The sequence below is a fragment of the Primulina tabacum genome, chromosome 5 (genome assembly GCF_025594145.1).
Source record: "Primulina tabacum isolate GXHZ01 chromosome 5, ASM2559414v2, whole genome shotgun sequence".
Taxonomy (NCBI): Eukaryota; Viridiplantae; Streptophyta; class Magnoliopsida; order Lamiales; family Gesneriaceae; genus Primulina; species Primulina tabacum.
In genome coordinates, this window is record NC_134554.1 from 3639950 (window position 1) to 3657192 (window position 17243).

The 17243-nt window shown below is 36.7% G+C and overlaps 3 protein-coding genes across 4 annotated transcripts; 2 read left to right on the forward strand and 1 right to left on the reverse strand.

The window, feature by feature from the left end:
• The first annotated feature begins 2464 nt into the window (after positions 1 to 2464).
• LOC142544585 (uncharacterized) lies at positions 2465 to 3881 on the forward strand. 2 transcript variants are annotated; one of them, XM_075651617.1, is made up of 4 exons: positions 2465 to 2612; positions 3112 to 3460; positions 3550 to 3623; positions 3705 to 3881. In XM_075651617.1, exons 2-4 carry the CDS (start codon positions 3129 to 3131, stop codon positions 3716 to 3718), a joined length of 420 nt encoding a protein of 139 aa, XP_075507732.1. In that variant the 5' UTR covers positions 2465 to 2612; positions 3112 to 3128; the 3' UTR covers positions 3719 to 3881. The 2 variants fall into 2 exon arrangements, with proteins under 2 accessions (XP_075507732.1, XP_075507733.1); XM_075651618.1 differs by having other exon boundaries at positions 3553 to 3623.
• A 2681-nt stretch (positions 3882 to 6562) lies between these two features.
• On the forward strand, positions 6563 to 12043 carry LOC142545592 (nudix hydrolase 19, chloroplastic-like). The gene is made up of 6 exons (XM_075652858.1): positions 6563 to 7187; positions 8418 to 8558; positions 8633 to 8737; positions 8885 to 8984; positions 9880 to 9972; positions 10877 to 12043. Exons 1-6 carry the CDS (start codon positions 6705 to 6707, stop codon positions 11839 to 11841), a joined length of 1887 nt encoding a protein of 628 aa, XP_075508973.1. The 5' UTR covers positions 6563 to 6704; the 3' UTR covers positions 11842 to 12043.
• A 1068-nt stretch (positions 12044 to 13111) lies between these two features.
• On the reverse strand, positions 13112 to 16935 carry LOC142545593 (proline-rich receptor-like protein kinase PERK15). The gene is made up of 8 exons (XM_075652859.1): positions 16282 to 16935; positions 15291 to 15857; positions 14968 to 15054; positions 14794 to 14864; positions 14592 to 14668; positions 14167 to 14314; positions 13908 to 14069; positions 13112 to 13727 (listed from the first exon to the last, which is right to left on the reverse strand). Exons 1-8 carry the CDS (start codon positions 16874 to 16876, stop codon positions 13437 to 13439), a joined length of 1998 nt encoding a protein of 665 aa, XP_075508974.1. The 5' UTR covers positions 16877 to 16935; the 3' UTR covers positions 13112 to 13436.
• Between the last annotated feature and the right edge of the window lie 308 nt (positions 16936 to 17243).

Consider the following 17243-nt stretch of genomic DNA (forward strand, 5'->3'; position numbering starts at 1 on the left):
CCAGTCACGCATGGCCTTCAAATGGACTAATATTGTAAATTTTCTGATAACCAAAAAATGAAAAACGACATAAAAAAATATAATTTTATCATTTATTTTATAAAAGTCAAAAAAATTGGTACTTTTGTGTCATATTCAAACAATTTGATATACATACATACCGATCGATATAGCTCAAGTGCAGCGACTGACAACTCGATCAATGTCAAATTCAAACACGAGAGTGAATGACGGTGGAGGACACATTTCATCTTCAAATAGCTTTTGAATTATTGCAAAAAAGTGTGAAGGAATCGGACCATATATGCAAATAAGAATAGAATTTGCCAATGGATATGTGCACTAAATATAAGGAATTGATTCCCGACCATCTCCACAATTTCCTTCGCAGTAAAACTAAAATTAAACCTTCGATGAAAGTTAAAAATCCTTGGTCGAATGTTCTTCTATTTAGATTTTTGTTAAGATAGAGGTATTCATGTAATATATAATTGACACGGCTATATATAGAGACCATTATGTTATCATTAGGTCGTGGTCGGTATTCTTGTCATAGGTTAGACTAAGGTAAAATGCATGAGATCTTGATAGGGTGAGAGTAAATCACCGTGGTAGATCGTTGCGAGTGTCGACCCGTAAGCCATATAGGATGTCACGCTCGCAACCGAGACAAGTCATCGGCGTTGTATTTAAAATCGTGTAAAAACAAGCTACGTAGTACATAAACTAGCCAAAATTCAGTCTATTCTGGGGAAATACTCAGGAAATGGAGGTCGATCGTGCATAAAAAATATCGAAGTTACAATTATACGAATACATTATCATGATTTCAATAAGCATGTTGAGTCGAATACGAACAAAATACACATAACACTGAAAATCATCTCCTTTTCATGGTTCACTGATAAGTCCCTATATGTTACTCTTCTAAGGGGTGAGGGTCAAATGACGGTTATTATATCCCACCGCGTCAGGGTCAAAACATATCAAACATCAGAATTTTCTTGCTATTTCTAATTCGAATCATTACAGTGCATTTCAAAGATTTTAAACACGCTTTCAAATATTATAACTAATATTAAACAACACAATGTTCAAGGATTTTCATAACAATAGGAACAAATATATAATGCCGATCGAATTTCAAGAAACATACATGGTGTATTTTTAAGCAAATGTGAACATACTTACGAAGAACAAGTATGTTGATATATATATCGAGTAGTACACTTATGAAATGCAAGTGTACGTAAGACTATAGCAAAAACAGACTTACCTGTCTCTTCTTTGGATTATAACGTAAGGAACTTGTGGGAGGAATTCCGCTTGAACTTGTACAAGACTTGGTTGCTGCAAATCCGAGGCACGTTGCTGGAATCTCGAACAAGTTGAAGGGATTTCGGATAATGGCAGTACTTTGAGCAGCAAATTTAGCTCAAAACTTGGGACAAAATGTTGGTAGGATGGAGGTAAACCGAGGCTTGAGAATAGCAGCTAGGGAGCTCGAAATATGGCTAACTTTCTGCTGAAACTTTCAAAATATTTGTAGATGTTTTGTGTCTTTTTTTAAGTCATCTTGCAGGGTATTTATAAGCTCATGGAGGTGAGATCATGAAAAGCTGTCATTCAAGACCATTACGCCCTCTTTTAATCCCTTTATTAGCCTTAAAATGACTGTGGCTTGTGGAGTCAAAACAACTCTTGAATGCCCTTTTTAAATAACATTAGATGATACCAAGTTGTCATTATCTTTTGTTGAATCTCCTTTCAAATTTTTGAGTCTTTACATTGGAAACGATAGGTGTGATCACATCTAGGTTCCCATAGGTGAAAATTTGAGTTCCAAATGTCTAATAGCTTTAACTTGAACAACAAATGAGGTCACATGATCGATTTGCATGAATTAATTATTGATGATTTGTGTCATATATGGAACCAGGTGATCGAAATATAATGCTTGAAATAGTTATAATTCTTTGTGCGACAATAAATGTTCGATCCCACACCGTTATTGAATGTTGCATAGCCTTGAAGCTGTCTGAGTTTCAAGAAATTCAAACTCTCCCCCATTACTCGATCATGTCCCCCAAGATTCGAAATGAGCCCACGAGATGGAAGAAGCTAATGGGGAATCCACGCATGCATGCGTTATAAATCAATGTCAAACCCTTGCGTAGTCGAGTGTCCACAACTAAATAACATCTCCCCCTCATAAAACCTGCCCACAAATGGGCACAGAATATGTAGCATTTCAAAGCAATTATATATTCTTCTTTCACACAATAATTCATGCACAAGGAATATTCATACATGTGATCAGAAAAAGATTGCATGCATTATTTCACTCGCTTTCTTGGAAATTTAATTACCACAGAAAACTTTGCTTTTGGGATCCATATTAAGGAAACAATATACATCTGAAACTCAAGAAGGGAAAAGACTGATCAGGGCCCCGCAAATTGCTGTATATATAAGGCTTACAGCCCATTCTCAAAACTCACCAACTTCAAGATCTTACATTACACTATCATCTTCACCAACTCTATAGCTTTCACAATATCTGCAAAACCAACTCTTCCATTATACTCGTACTTTTCATTTTCTTTGCTGAGGTAAGACACCTTTTCATGTATATTATTACACCTTTTGTCTTTATTTGAAAATACACCGGACATATAGAGTTGAACAACATTCGAACAAGGAGAGAGGACCATGGTTTTTGTCAAGAATTGGAATGAGGAAAAATTAAATTTTCAAAAAGGATGATGATTCGAAGCAGGGGCAAAACAAGGATTTCGGTCGAAGAGACCCTATTTTGTACATATACTTTATTTATTTTATTCATTTTGATTGGCTTCCTTCATGTTGATGGGATCGCCATTGCTTCAGAAGGTCAAAAATCGAAATAATATATGCATCAAAATAAATCTGGTTGTTTTCAAGATTCCTTATATGTCCCCATTTTCGACTTGAACATCACACACACAGAGATATGAAACCATCAGTAGTCAGATTGCGTATGTTCACATCTGATCTATTCCGTTCGACTTAATAATTAGTTAATTTCTTCTCACTTGTAGAAACCATGATATCTTAGTTCATTCTTGACAGGTAAAATAAAGACAAGAATGAGCAGGGAAGGAGATTGGATGTGCGGTGCATGCCATCACCTCAACTTCAAGAAACGTGAGTCGTGCCAACGTTGTAGTTGTCCCAAGTATGCTACAGAATCTGATGTCTCCTCGTACGCTGACGAATTGCAGAAGACAGAAATTTTAGCCGGAGACTGGTACTGTGGCGCCTTGAACTGTGGCGTGCACAACTACGCGAGCCGAACGAGCTGCTTTAAATGCGGAGCATTGAAGGACTATTATGGATACGGTGCAGCAGTTGTTGCATCCGCTGGCTATGGATACGACTCCATTCCTGGTTGGAAAAATGGCGACTGGATTTGCTCAACGTTGGTTAATTTTACGTATATCTTAATTATTTGATTGATCATGAAGTATTTTATCGTGTCTGAGGCATGAAATCATGTAACTTATTCAGCAGAATGGGATGCGGCATGCACAATTATGCTAGCAGGACAGAGTGTTACAAATGCAGGACCCCGAGAGATTATGGTAATTATCCATCATATCAATTATTTTTATTGAATCCTAATTAATATTTTAATTCGTTTTCTTCCTTTTTCGTGAATTCAGGAGGAGCAATGTGAGGAAATTAAACTAAGGCAGAGCTGCATTTAATTAAAGTCGCGAAAGGGTTATCAAGAAATTTTCTGATTACCTATTTCTACTTATAAGCTACTGTTATTTTTTTTCCCTTCATTGTCTACCAAATTTTGAATAATATAAAGTTTCATTATTGTCGTTGCCTCATTTACATATGCTTCAAAATTAATATTCCTGCTTTCGGGTCTCCTTATTTTACCACCGTTGGAATTAATTTACATTTTATTCTGCACATTTATACAGTTATACTATATTATTAAATTAATTTGAACACTTCATACTAACTGACTTTGATATATCAATATAACATCAAAATTTCTTTACAGTTTTACTTTTCATAATAATTTTTGTATATCTCTTTATCTTTTTCTGATTTTTTATGTCAATATGACACGCATACAGAATACTAGCGTTTATAAACGACACGTACTTATTCCTTGCTAAAGGAACCAAATGTCATGAGTTTATCTTTTTTAAATTATGCATGTACATATACTTGAAATATAAAAACAAAAGTAACAACTGATCAAACAGAAGATTCGGATAAATATAATTGATTAATAATGACATTATTGAGATCCAAAGATTATGAAGTTTAATTGAACAGGCGATAAATGTTGGTTTCAAGGGACAAAATTATTCCCGTAGAAAAGGCATCAGTACTAGCCTAGCTAGTATGATAAAATGATATGTCAATAATTAGACAAAGATAAGAACCAGATGCGCTTCATGGAGGGACTCTATTAACTCTTATCTTCTTCTTCTTCTTTTTTCCATTGCTGAATTTGGCAGTTATTGACCAAAGAAGAAGAAGAAGAAGGCAGGATTCATGGCTTTTAGTCCGGTGGTTAAACAATGTTTTATTTTGAAAAATTTACCAAAAAAAATTCTCTTAATATGTATAGAAAATCCATTTATGTAAAACTTCAGAAATAGGTCTTTTGTGAGACGATCTCACGAATCTTTATCTGTGACATGGGTCAAGTACCCTACCAATATTCACAATAAAAAGTAATACTCTTAGCATAAAAAATAATATTTTTTTATAGATGACCCAAATAAGATATCTGTCTCACAAAATACGATCCATGAGACCGTCTCACATAAATTTTTGCCAAACTTTAGGCCAAAAACCTAGCTAGCCCACCTTAGATCAAGTATGTGTTTGTGTATATATATTAGATATATATTCTAAATCTTTTGATTAAAATATTCTTGAAAATTTAAAGACGTTGCTAAAAAATACCTAAAATTGATTGAAAAATCTTTTAATAACATCTAAATGCATAAAATAGAGAATTTTAGATATAGATAATTAATGGTGTGTTTAGGCATCGATTCCACCTATGTTGGTGTTAGGCTATTAGACTAATTTAATTGTTTAATCCGATACGAATAGAAATTTTTATTACTACGCCACATTAGCATGCATCCTACTCTTTGTTAATTATTTAATTAATAAATTATACGTTTATTTATTGTGAATATATTTTACATTTATTCTTGAAGGTTTCTACAAGTAATTTATATATGTATGTAACTTGCTTTTTTTTTTTTTATGATAGAGATGTTAGTTGTCCCACATCGATTGGATAAAATACCTGGGAGTTGTATACATGGTTTTGGACAATCATCCCCCCTTGAGCTAGCTTTTGGGGTTGAGTTAGGTTCAAGTTCCAATCTTAACAAGAGACATGAATGAATCTAAGAGAATAATAGTCATCGTCAAGTTTACTCCCTATGTAGGAGTCTAAGATTATTCTAAAATTCAAAAGTCTAGTTATAGATTTTAAAAAAAAATTATAATTTTTGTAAAATTGAGGAGATATGGTAATTATAGATCAGGTGCAAATTTACTGAAATATATTATTATTGTAATTTTTATCAGATAAAAAATGAAGTAATTTGAGGGTGCTATTTTTGGTATTTTTAAAAATTATACAATGATACTGAATTTAGATATTGTAAATTTGTAATCCATATATCAACGTTTATAAAAAGCACATATATTTCACAATATTTGCGTGCATGTCTAATCGCTTTTTATAAGTACTCTTGTTAAACAAAATGAATGATATTGATTAAATTTAAAATTTTCTGATTTTAAATAAGTTTATTAGATTTTTTGCATAAATTATTTTTTCATGAAAACGAAAATAAAAGGTTAAAAAAATGAGGATATTTTAGAAATTAAAAATTACATGAAGATATTATTTTATCTATATTATGATTCAAATATTATATATATTTTAAAATATGTGCAATTATTATGCGTAATGATATTTATTAAAATGCTTATTTGTGGAGGCCCATTTAAAAAAATGAAATAGAAAGGGTGAATTTGTTATTTTCGACAATTATGTTACTCAAAAATTATTACAAACAAGTACCAACTTTAATGACAAAAATTTATCCTTCAAAAATTGACAAAATTTATCTTGGTTAAACATTGGCCAAATAACATAAAAAAAAGGTTTATAAAAAAATATCCTTGAAATTTTTCATTTAATTTTAAACTTCTTTAAATAAAAAATTATTCTTTTGCTAACATATATTTACTCTTTATTATTTTGAAATTTCAACTTTAGTACATTTCATTTGTTTGTTTTGTAATTTTATTTTTTTTAATGTGAAATAAAATTATCACTGATATGATATCAATATGAAACTGATAAGATATTGAATAAAAAAAAATAATTAAAATTTCTCAAAATGGGAAAAGATTTTTCCACGTGTAAATAAATCATAATTTTCCTAAACAAATAGAACACAGAAGGAAAAAAGAACCAACCGGAGGAGGAGGTCGTGGAATGGGAGCCATCGAGCAGAAAGAAAACACTTGTCACCCCCACATTCCACAAACTCGTTCGACTCATCACCACACACAATCAAACTTCTGCAGCTTCAACCGCCATTTGCTTCTCTAAATCGCTAACCAAACAGAGTTCCAGCCCACTCTTCCTCAGCACAATGAGCCTCTATTCTCATGCTTTTGCTGGCAATCCGATAAGAACCAGAACACCCAAACAGACCGATCCTTTTTCTCAGCAGTCGGCGCTCCAAACCTTGAAGACCCTCCTTTCGACCCAATCCCACGAGCCCATCTCTCCTGATTTCAAGGTTTTGCCTTTCAGAAAAGGCAGGCCTTTAGCTGGCTCGGATTCGGAGAATGGACGTAATGGACGTAGTTGGCACCTGGGGTGGTTGAGTTTGGGTGAGTGTAGGGGTTTATTGGAGAGGTCTGAAGTGGGTTTGAGTGAGGATTCGTTTGTTTATTTGGGGTGCAGATGCGAGGAAGATGTCGTGTACTGGGCTGTGGATGTGTCCGAGGCGAGTCGATTGGTGAGTGAATTGGGTGAGAGACAGTTCTGCTTCGTGGAGCTCAGGACTCTAATGGTGGCCACTGATTGGGCTGATGCCAAAGCCATGGGTGAGCTTCCCATTGTTGGGCACGTAAGGTTTCCTTTCCACTTTTACTTGTTTATTACCTTAACTTATGGAGAGTTCTGTCTCCTGTTTTATACGAATTAATGTGCAATTACAAGGAAGAAGCGGAGTTTATAACGAGTTAGTGAAATTATACAACTTTGCAATCACTAATATGGTTCTTAGTTTGTAAGCAAGTGTTCTATAGGAGTTAAAATAATCAGGATCGATGATCGAGTATGAGCTGTAGAATTAAACCATGAAAATTAAGTTAGAAAAGGGGGAAAATAGTAAAATCAGTTCTTCTCGAGGAATTCAAAATGTGGCATTTTGGAGAAATTGAATGAAAAATTAATCATCGCTGTAGCCAGTAGCTTCTTGATATTCTTCTTTGGTGAATCTTAGGACATTATGATGTACTGAATTATGTTCCATGGAGATTCTGACAGTATAGGAAGAACACAATCCTCGAGATTGGAGCCCAATTTAAAGCCTTTGTAGATTATCTCGTCAGCATATTACAAATTATGAAGGTTAATGAGGTCAGGTGTTCAAGTAGTCTGCAAGGAGGATTAAGAAACAGATCGTTGAATAATTGTTACTACTTATATAAATTATATAAAGATAGTTTACTTTCAGACACTGTATATAAGACATTTATGAAGATAGAAGACAAAGACCCTGGTGCAGAGGCAACAGACTTGTAGAATTTGCCACATAGTTTCTTAGTCTGAGCACTCTTCAATCTTTAATTTGTGATTGATTTTGATAAAGTATCATGCTTGGCCAAGTAGAGTCCTCCAAACATCATTCCACGCCAACAATTACCCAATCCTAAATTCCTAATACAACGGAAGGTAAAAGGGGCAAGGAAAAGAATGAAACAAAGCTTGTTGGATTCTCCCCTTCCATTGGAGCATTCCTTTTTTTCTAATGACAATGGAAGTTTGAATGGGAATCGTTTGGGAAATATTGCTCTGTAAAACTACAATTCACGCTTCTTAACAGAATAAAGAAGTTTTGCTTTCATTGTGTTTAATTTTGGGAATTTAGGCTCTTTCTGTTTCCAATTTTTGGGAGACGCATATGCTGCAAGAATTGGTCTCAGTTTACTTAACATACATGAAATGGGTGGTCTGCAATTTTCAACATCTTTATCCCTACTCTTATTTTTCTCTATGTTGGTACTCAAATGCTGAAGTAACTATGCGATTTCACTGACTTGCATTTGAAGTTTCTGATTTCTTATTTGATCAGGCTAGAGCCTTGCTAGAATGGCATAACTTATCTCGTTTTTGTGGGAATTGTGGAGCTAAGGCAGTCCCCATGGAAGCTGGGAGACGAAAGCAGTATGCAAATGAACTGTGCAAAAAGAGTTTTTATCCTCCTCTTGATCCAGTTAGTATCTGACTTTATAACTCTTTTGCCGGGAAAAAATGTTATTGAAACCAATAATATGTTGCTTCCAACAGGTTGTTATCATGTTGGTTATAGACAAGGAAAATGACCATGCGTTACTAAGTAGACAGTCCAGATATGTACCTCACATGTGGAGTTGCCTTGCAGGCTTCATAGAGGTCTGTTTGTATGGATTTTCCCTTCTCGAATTTCTACTCCATGGACCATGCTCTCTAAATCTATCAAGTTTAAAGTTATTTTCCATCTTCCAACCAAACCCCAAGTCTCGCTCTTCTCCCGATTTTATGACCTAACTTGTAAACTAGCCAGGAGAAAGCTTAGAAGAGGCAGTGAGGAGGGAAACATGGGAGGAGACTGGCATTGAAGTCGGTGAAGTTGTTTACCATAGTTCTCAGCCATGGCCTGGTTCGGCACTTCTTTAGTTCTTTTTATTGTTTTTTCCCTTTTAACTTCAGTTTGTTGGTTTCATGGAATGACCTTTATTTAAAATGACAAACGAATATTAAATACATGTCATAAAACAACCCTTAACTTTTCAATTGGGAATATAGTTGGTTTTGCTTTTGGGAAAAGAAGGAAATGAATGATGCAGATTACATTGGTTTTCTGTGTCTTATTACTTGCCCTATATGTGCATAACTGCATATTACATTTACTAAGCTCAAGGTTTTCATCTCATCATTATATTCTTAAATGATATGTTACATTTTGATATATGTGTGTTATTTAAAACGAGTACAACCAAATTAGACCATTATGATCCTTGTCCTTGAACGGCTCTGTCGCAAAACAATAAGTAATTTGGGCTTTTTAGGGGATTGTCAAGTGAGAAAAAAAATGGAATTGTTGATCTGAAAATTACGTTCATCTATCGATGAGGGACCACCATCAAGAAATTCATGGAATGTTCCTGTCTTAGGTTGTGTCTCATTTGGCTTTAACCGATGGAGCTGTGAGAATCTATGGAATTCCAAAAATAAAAAATAAAATTTAGAAACGAGCCTCTAACCAGTGTTTTATAGGGAATCGCTAGTCTGCAGACACAGTGATTTTCTCCGCATTTCTGGATCAAAAAGCAAGAGGAGCGAGTGTTGAAATTTCCACTTTAGTAGTGTTGTATACACAATATTTTGCTGAGATACTAAATTTAATATAGCTGACATGCACTCTAAGTCAGTCCAATTTGCTCTGCTATTCCTGTTATGAATTTTAAAGGTTTGCTCTACACGTGTAGCTTGTATTTGCAAATCTTTTCTGGTATTGATGGCTTAATTGTACTGGTTTCCTTTGTTCCCCTCAGCTGGACCTAGCAGCATGCCATGCCAGCTAATGGTTGGGTTCTTTGCATATGCTAAATCATTTGAGATACATGTGGAAAAGGAGGAGCTAGAAGGTAGGTATCAAATTACTCTTCCATTTTCTATATTTGCCGTCTTCTCCACGTCTTATTCATTGTTCAATCACACAACATATTCCTGGATATACTTATGGCCAGAGATCTACAACGAGCCATGCTTCTCACAATCAACTCGTCTAAAACTTGATTCTAGTTCAAAAACACTCAACAAGCTCAAATTCGAAATTTAGGACTGGTTGGGGATTGTGCTCAACTATTGTTTAAATTTGAGTTTGAGCAGGGTCAAGTTGGCCTGATGCACCCTAACTCGTTGGTTTCCCACGTAATGAACTTATTTTGAAGCACTCATAGCAATGAGTTAAGCAACCAAATAATAAAGCCCATGTCAACAAGCCCAAAGATCAAAGAATGATTGGCCCATATCAATTGAAGGAGTACTCAGTTCATTAGCTACATAGGGTTACGCATAGAATTTTCTAGAGTTGGATTCTGTTAGGTTTGTTACGATAGCAAAGGACACATGGCAACCATTGATCAGTGGTGTTTTGTATAAATTTGAACAATCTACAGTGTAAAAAGTGAGGAATACAATACAACAAAATCACGTTTTTCTTCTTCTTCAAGTTGGTATCAGAGCCGTAAATGGCGGAAGCCAATTCAGAGTACTCGACGGCCATTAATGGTGTTCCCACCAATCCTAACCTTCTCCTCATAAATCCAGCTAATCAAATAACCTCCGTCAAGCTAAATGATGATAATTATTTACTATGGAATCTGCAAGTTCTTGCTAGCATCTGGGGCTTGGGACTTGAAATATTTCTCCTTGAGGATCCTCCGGTTCCTTCACGTCTTACGCCTTCAGCCATAGGAGAAGAAACAATCAATCCTCTATATATTACATGGTGTCGCCAAGACCAACTTCTTTTCTCCTTTCTGCTAGCTTCCATGGCAGAAGGTGTTCAGGGACAAATGATTGGATGTGAAACCTCTTCTCAGCTATGGATGCGAGTCACACGTCTCTTTGCTTCAAGATCCAAAGCAAAAGTAATGCATTATAAACTCCAACTACAAACACTCAAGAAGGGAGGTATGAGCATGAAAGACTATCTTAGCAAAATGAAAAATTACATGGATATACTTGCTGCCTGTGGTCATCCGGTTAAGGAAGAAGATCAAATTCTCTATGTTCTTGGAGGAGTGGGCATAGAGTATGACTCAGTGGTAGTACACATCACCTCTAGATCTGATAATCTTAATCTGTCTGATGTCAGTGCATTGTTACTTGCACATGAAGGGCGCATTGAGGCTTATAATCTCTACGGCAACAACACAGCTCCTGCTGTTAATGTCTCGACGCTTGCACCTCAAAGGAAGACAGAGAACTCTCAGTCTCAGTTCTTTCGAGGCGCATATCAACGAGGGAGAGCACGTGGCAGGAATATAAGAGGTGGAAGAAGATATTGGCAACCCAATCATGGGAAACCAGTGTGCCAAATCTGTGGGACAACTGGTCATGTAGCAGAAATATGCTATTATCGTTTCGATAAAGATTATGTTCCAAGAAGAGTAGCTCCTAGTCCACCATATCAGCAAAGAGATAATGGCTCTACCTCACAGTTTCCAGCAGCAGCTTTTACCACCACAGGTACAGCCTCTGAACATCCCACTGAATACAAGAAGGCTCAGAAAACTTCAGCTGCTAAAGTAGAACAAATGTGCAAAGGTGTCGAAAAAGGACAACAGCTGTCTGCAGATTTTAACATCGAAAGTGGCGAGCTTGCTCCTATGTTTATTCCCGGACCGTTAGCCATTGCTCATCATCTAATTAGTTTGTGGGTCGATCAGGTTCCACCAAATGGTGTCAAAACACAGAAACAAGCGAGTGGTTCACAATCAAGTTTGTAGATATAGAAACAGAATCCAAATTCTGGAAAAATAAGCATGTTTTCCGAACTTTTGTTGGCCACATGCTACCAATTCATGTTCTACTTTTTGTATGGCTATTTCATTTCTATGTTGTATAATTCTACAACTCCGAACAGTTTCCTTATTATATTTGGTGAAGGAATAGTGACTGTCTTTATGTATCGTAGAAAGTTCAGGTTTAGTTTGTGTGCTTATTTCGACCATAGTGTTTCACAACCTTTTTAGCCAATGGTGTCCACGTTACTCGAAATTCATAAAAAAAATACAATACTTAGTTTTTCTATCACCAACAATATAATTGTCTAAATCATGTTATTCTTGAATTCAGTTTGGTTTTTGTTGGTCAATTTATTAAAAAAAATAAGTCGGTGGAGTATGATCGATAGTTATTGGAGAATGTGTGAATTCCACACCAAATGAATGATACAAAACATCTGGTGGAGCATAGTATTTCTTCATATTAGATATTTGAAAATATATGTCATTATATGAAATCTATAGATTCAATGACGTAAAAATATTAAGTCATTTCCATTTTGACCAACAGCCTTACGCCAACCATTTCTAATGTTTGGACAAAAGAAGATAATTGATTCATCCAAAAACACGAGAAATTAATGGCAAATCCTCATTTTGCCGACCTAATTAGCCTTGTAATCATGGCCTAAGGACCGGCCATCCCATTCAAATTTAAAAATAATAACAAAATAACTTATTTTTAACATCAACTAGTTAAATATCTTAAAATTATGTACTAATCAATGAGTAAATATAGAAAAGGAAAACAGAAATGGCAAACCGTCTGGAAGAAAGATTTGGTGATGAGGAATTCCCTTACTAATAAATTACCCAAATTTTGAGGACAGCCATGTGGATCACCACCAATCACGCCATTTTGCTGGCACACGCTTTTTCTCCACTACACGTCAAACCAGTTTGTGTCAAATAATATGTAGCAAAGAATTAACTCTTAACAATTTGTAAGCTACAAGTCAAACTCACGACAGTTGAAGATATGACCGACGCACATGGATGAATATATTATATTATATATTCCAGTTGGACACAGCAGCGGTAAGAGCCAACGAATGAATCAAAATCAAACCCCAAATGAGAATATCAAAAGAAAAGTCTAATTTGTAAAGATACAGTCAACATTTCTGGTGACTTGTTCCCACCCACTAGCCTAGCCTAAACGCTAGGAGGAAGATAAAAACAAAATTATGCAGCCTGTTTGTTATATGGCCAATTATTCAGATTTCAAACCAATTGATACAATATCCATTTCTTCAAATGTATCCCCTGTTTAAAATATACATCACTCTCAAAGCTCCAAAGATAAACAATTTCATCACTTTAAACCTCAGATATACAAGAATCAGACTATTACATACTATAAGAAATGTGTAATACACTTGGTAACAAATTAATAACGCAAAAATCAAGAATTGAGGGGGGCAAGTAGAAACAAATTTCTGTGTCCAGCTTCATCTGAGCAATTATGCTCCTGTCAAGTTCCCGGAACATGTAATGTTAAAAAACCCATTTTTTGTACACAAAACCGAAATCTATCATCACCGTTGACCCTCCTTTTGCAACTTGCCTATCTCCATTTCTCTGGTTTGTTGGGCTTCACCGCTCAAGCTGGATGGATATAATCCGTATTCGCTAGTTGGATTGCTGTATTGGCCACTGCTTCCGTCTCCGCTAGTGAGTGCCAATTTCCTGAACTTTTTCATGTCATCGTTGTATTGGGCGGTGTCGTAATCTGAACTTCCATGAGAACTGTACATGGAGCTGTGCCCCGGTTTGATTCCTTCGTTGAGATCGGACAGAGATAAGTCTCCTTCCAAAGCCCTTACCACCTGGCCAAATTGTGGGACGAAATTATAACGATAGAAAATATAATGAAGAGTGAAAGCAGCAAAATACAAGATATACGTTGTCCCTACCAGTACCAAATTTATGAACCTGTTTTAACAAAATATATGCTCAACCAGGAATATTAAAACCTTTAGTTAACCATGAGAGAAATATATTTTCACCTGGCTCATCCGTAGCCTGCGCTTAGCCGAGTGACGCACACAAGCAGCGGCACAAGCTACAATGCGAGCCATCTCATTTTGATTATAATTCCTTTGCAGCCGCTGATCAATGAGTGCATCAAAGTTTCCATCTTCAAGCGCTCGGGTGAGCAATGGTCTCGCCTGTATTACAAAAACCTTTCGGTTAATGTTCAAACAAACCAAGGATTTGGTTGAGGTCGAGGGTTGAGGTAATATAGTTTGGGGAGTGAAAACTTACCCAGTCTACCAAACTATCATCCATGAAAGATTGACTGGTATCAACCGGACGCCGTCCGGTGATCAATTCAAGAAGCATGACTCCAAAGGAAAATACATCGGATTTTTCAGTAAGCTTTCCAGAGCTAGCATACTCTGGAGCCAAATACCTATATTATAGGTAATATTAGTATAAAGAACATCCGAACCATGATAACAGAGCAGTAAAATATGCTTTAGGTGCTGCAAGATTAAGTCTCAGAATTTATTAAGTCCGAAAAATTTATAGCTAATGAATGCACCATAAAGGCAATCATTGCACAAGCTTCCAAAACCGTTTAGTTAATGCAAAAGCAGCAACAAAGGAGCAGAGTGCCAAAATGTACTAATCTGATGGACACATCGCAATGACATATCAGCAAGAATTAGAAAAGGATTTGATCGTACCCAAAAGTTCCCATCACTCGTGTGGAGACATGAGTATTGGCATCAGAAGAGAACTTAGCGAGACCAAAATCTGCAACCTGAGAATAAGTTGTGTGATATATTTTTAGTTTAAAATAAAATAGGAGAATTCCTTATCGATCACTTGCCCCAGAGTACGATTTTTTTGTGCTAGTACTTCAATCATGAAAGTTAAATACGGTACCTTTGCTTCAAAATTGAAATCCAAAAGAATATTGGAAGCCTTGATGTCTCTGTGGATAATTTTTGGATGACCTAATAAAAAATATATCGTCTTAGAATAATAAGCTTTTAAAGCAAACAAAACACAGATTTCATTTTCTCATGATCAATAATCCATCTATATTTGAAAACTTACAATCTTCATGAAGATATGCAAGCCCTTTCGCAGCACCTAGAGCTATCTTCAATCGTGTGGGCCAATCCATTGTAGGTCTCCCATTTCCTGAAATGTAAAGATTTGCAAGTTTTTCGATGACATGATAACTTGTACTTTTAAAAATAAAAACATAACCCAGAAACATAAAAATTAAATGGCACGGCAGAAGAATTCAAACGTAATGGGACTATGCTATCAAGCAGTGAGGCCAGATGTTCTCCATGTATTCTACAAACTTGACCATTCCCAGCTAATAATATTCCACACAAGCAATATAAGTACATCTGTTGAATAAAACTAACCATGCAAGTGAAATTCCAGGGTGTTATTTTGAACAAATTCATATACGAGCATTCTCTGAGACCCAGTGATGCTGTATCCAACCAATGAAACAAGATGCTTATGATGCACTCTGCTGATGATCTCAACTTCAGCCTGGAACTCGCGTTCCCCCTGTCCACTTCCAGCCTTTAACTGCTTAACTGCAACCTCTTTACCATTTGGCAGGACTCCCCGGTGCACATAACCAAAACCACCTTGCCCAAGAAGATTGGCTGTGGAAAACCCGTCGGTTGCCATTGACAGCTCTTCATAAGTAAAAGTGCTTTTCGAAAACCCTAAAGACATTCCTGGTGAAGGGTGCGGAGGCAGAGTTTCGGGGCCTGAATGATGGGAACCAGAACCTCCACTGCTGCTCAAGTACGGAGGTGGTGGCGGAGGAGGAGGTAAAGGGGCACGTGCTGGTGATTGATGTGGTCTTATGGCACCAACCAGTGGGGGAGAATGTTTAGGTGGGATTGTGACAAAATTATCATCTCGTGCTGGCGCACTCTGCTGCCAATTGTGAACCGGGTTTCCATACGGGTCGGCTATAGCAAACACCAAAAATCATCAGAAATTAGCAACTAAAGTCATGCTTGATGAAGGGTATGGAAATATATATAAACTACACAGAAACTTGAAAATCTTATTCAGATTCAGCCCTACGCATTTTTTAGAACCTCGGACTTCAAGCTACCTGCAAAAGATTTCTCCTTTTCAGTAGCGACGTACTAATTGATGATTCAGCTGAAAGCTTTTTTAAAAAAATTATTATTAAAACTAAAATTTAAATAACGATTTTTGCATTTGAACTTGAGCTTTTGCCACTTCCGTACTGAAATTTCTAAACCAATTTTGAATCCCCAAAGCCAAATGATTCCATTTCATCAAAATTGCATCAAATGCCTATCGCCCATCTGAAAATAATTAAGCAAGATTATGAATTCCAAGAATTTATGTGAAATTGGTTACCTTTAGGCCCAAGGGGTGGTGGAGGAGGATGGGGTACGTAGTAATCAGGTTGTGATCTTCTTCTCTTTTTCTTGCAGCATATGAAAAGTAAAGTCAAAACCGCAAGTATTACAATGCCTCCAATAGCTATCCCAACAACAAGTCCTGCTGATACCCCTGACGATGACCCGCCATTTGAAGACGGCGCAGCTGGCGGGGATCTCGCCGCACCTCCCGATGGCGGAGGTGGAGAACTCCTACCGGATGGCGCCTGCGGGGAGGGAGGGGAAGGCGGTGATGGAGGTGATCTTGGTGGAACAGAGGGTGTTGTCGGGGTGGGTGATGGCAGCGGGGGCGCCGGAGGCGTGTTGGATGGAGGCGGAGGAGGAGAAGTGGACGGTGGCGGCGAGCTGACCGGAGGAGATTGAGCGGGTGGGGGAGTGGTGACAGGTACAGGCGGGGGCGGGGAGACAGTGGCAGCGGGTGGCGGGGAGTCGACGGGGGGAGGCGGCGAGGTTACGGGTTCAGGCGGAGGTGGTGAGACGGTGGATGGTGGAGGAGAGGTGGCGTTTGTCGGTGGAGACGGCGGAGACACCACCGGCGCAGGCGAAGACATTTTCGTAAGGAGTGTACAGAAGGTGTCAGGTTTACTTCTGCAGAGAGGTGTAATGTAATGAATGTGTAAAAATAAGGGAAGGAGAGAAAATAGTTGTGTGTGAATGTGTCTTTTTCACACGCTAATTCTATCCGTTAATTCTATTTTATTTTATTTAAACAAATATATTCATCATTATATTATATTATATTATACAAATATTTCCTGCTGTGAATGTAAGATTTGGTTCCAATTTTAATAAAATACAAAATTTATGAGGGGAGACTAATTGTAAGTGATTCAACGAGGTTACGGTTTGGATGAATAAATTTCAAATTTATAAATTATAAATTAATGTACTTTTGTTATTCAGATAAAAATATCATAA

What these genes read in the sequence shown, in the direction of transcription:
- LOC142544585 (XM_075651617.1), top strand. Translation starts at nt 3,129, where the DNA reads ATGAGCAGGGAAGGAGATTGGATGTGCGGTGCATGCCATCACCTCAAC. An exon ending in GGCGACTGGATTTGCTCAAC is followed by an intron (nt 3,461 to 3,549) that starts GTTGGTTAATTT and finishes TAACTTATTCAG; the next exon opens with CAGAATGGGATGCGGCATGC.
- LOC142545592 (XM_075652858.1), top strand. Translation starts at nt 6,705, where the DNA reads ATGAGCCTCTATTCTCATGCTTTTGCTGGCAATCCGATAAGAACCAGA. An exon ending in AGCTTCCCATTGTTGGGCAC is followed by an intron (nt 7,188 to 8,417) that starts GTAAGGTTTCCT and finishes TTATTTGATCAG; the next exon opens with GCTAGAGCCTTGCTAGAATG. An exon ending in GGAAAAGGAGGAGCTAGAAG is followed by an intron (nt 9,973 to 10,876) that starts GTAGGTATCAAA and finishes CCTTTCTGCTAG; the next exon opens with CTTCCATGGCAGAAGGTGTT.
- LOC142545593 (XM_075652859.1), bottom strand. Translation starts at nt 16,876, where the DNA reads ATGTCTTCGCCTGCGCCGGTGGTGTCTCCGCCGTCTCCACCGACAAAC. An exon ending in ATTTCAATTTTGAAGCAAAG is followed by an intron (nt 14,669 to 14,793) that starts GTACCGTATTTA and finishes ACTTATTCTCAG; the next exon opens with GTTGCAGATTTTGGTCTCGC. An exon ending in CGAGTGATGGGAACTTTTGG is followed by an intron (nt 14,315 to 14,591) that starts GTACGATCAAAT and finishes CCTATAATATAG; the next exon opens with GTATTTGGCTCCAGAGTATG.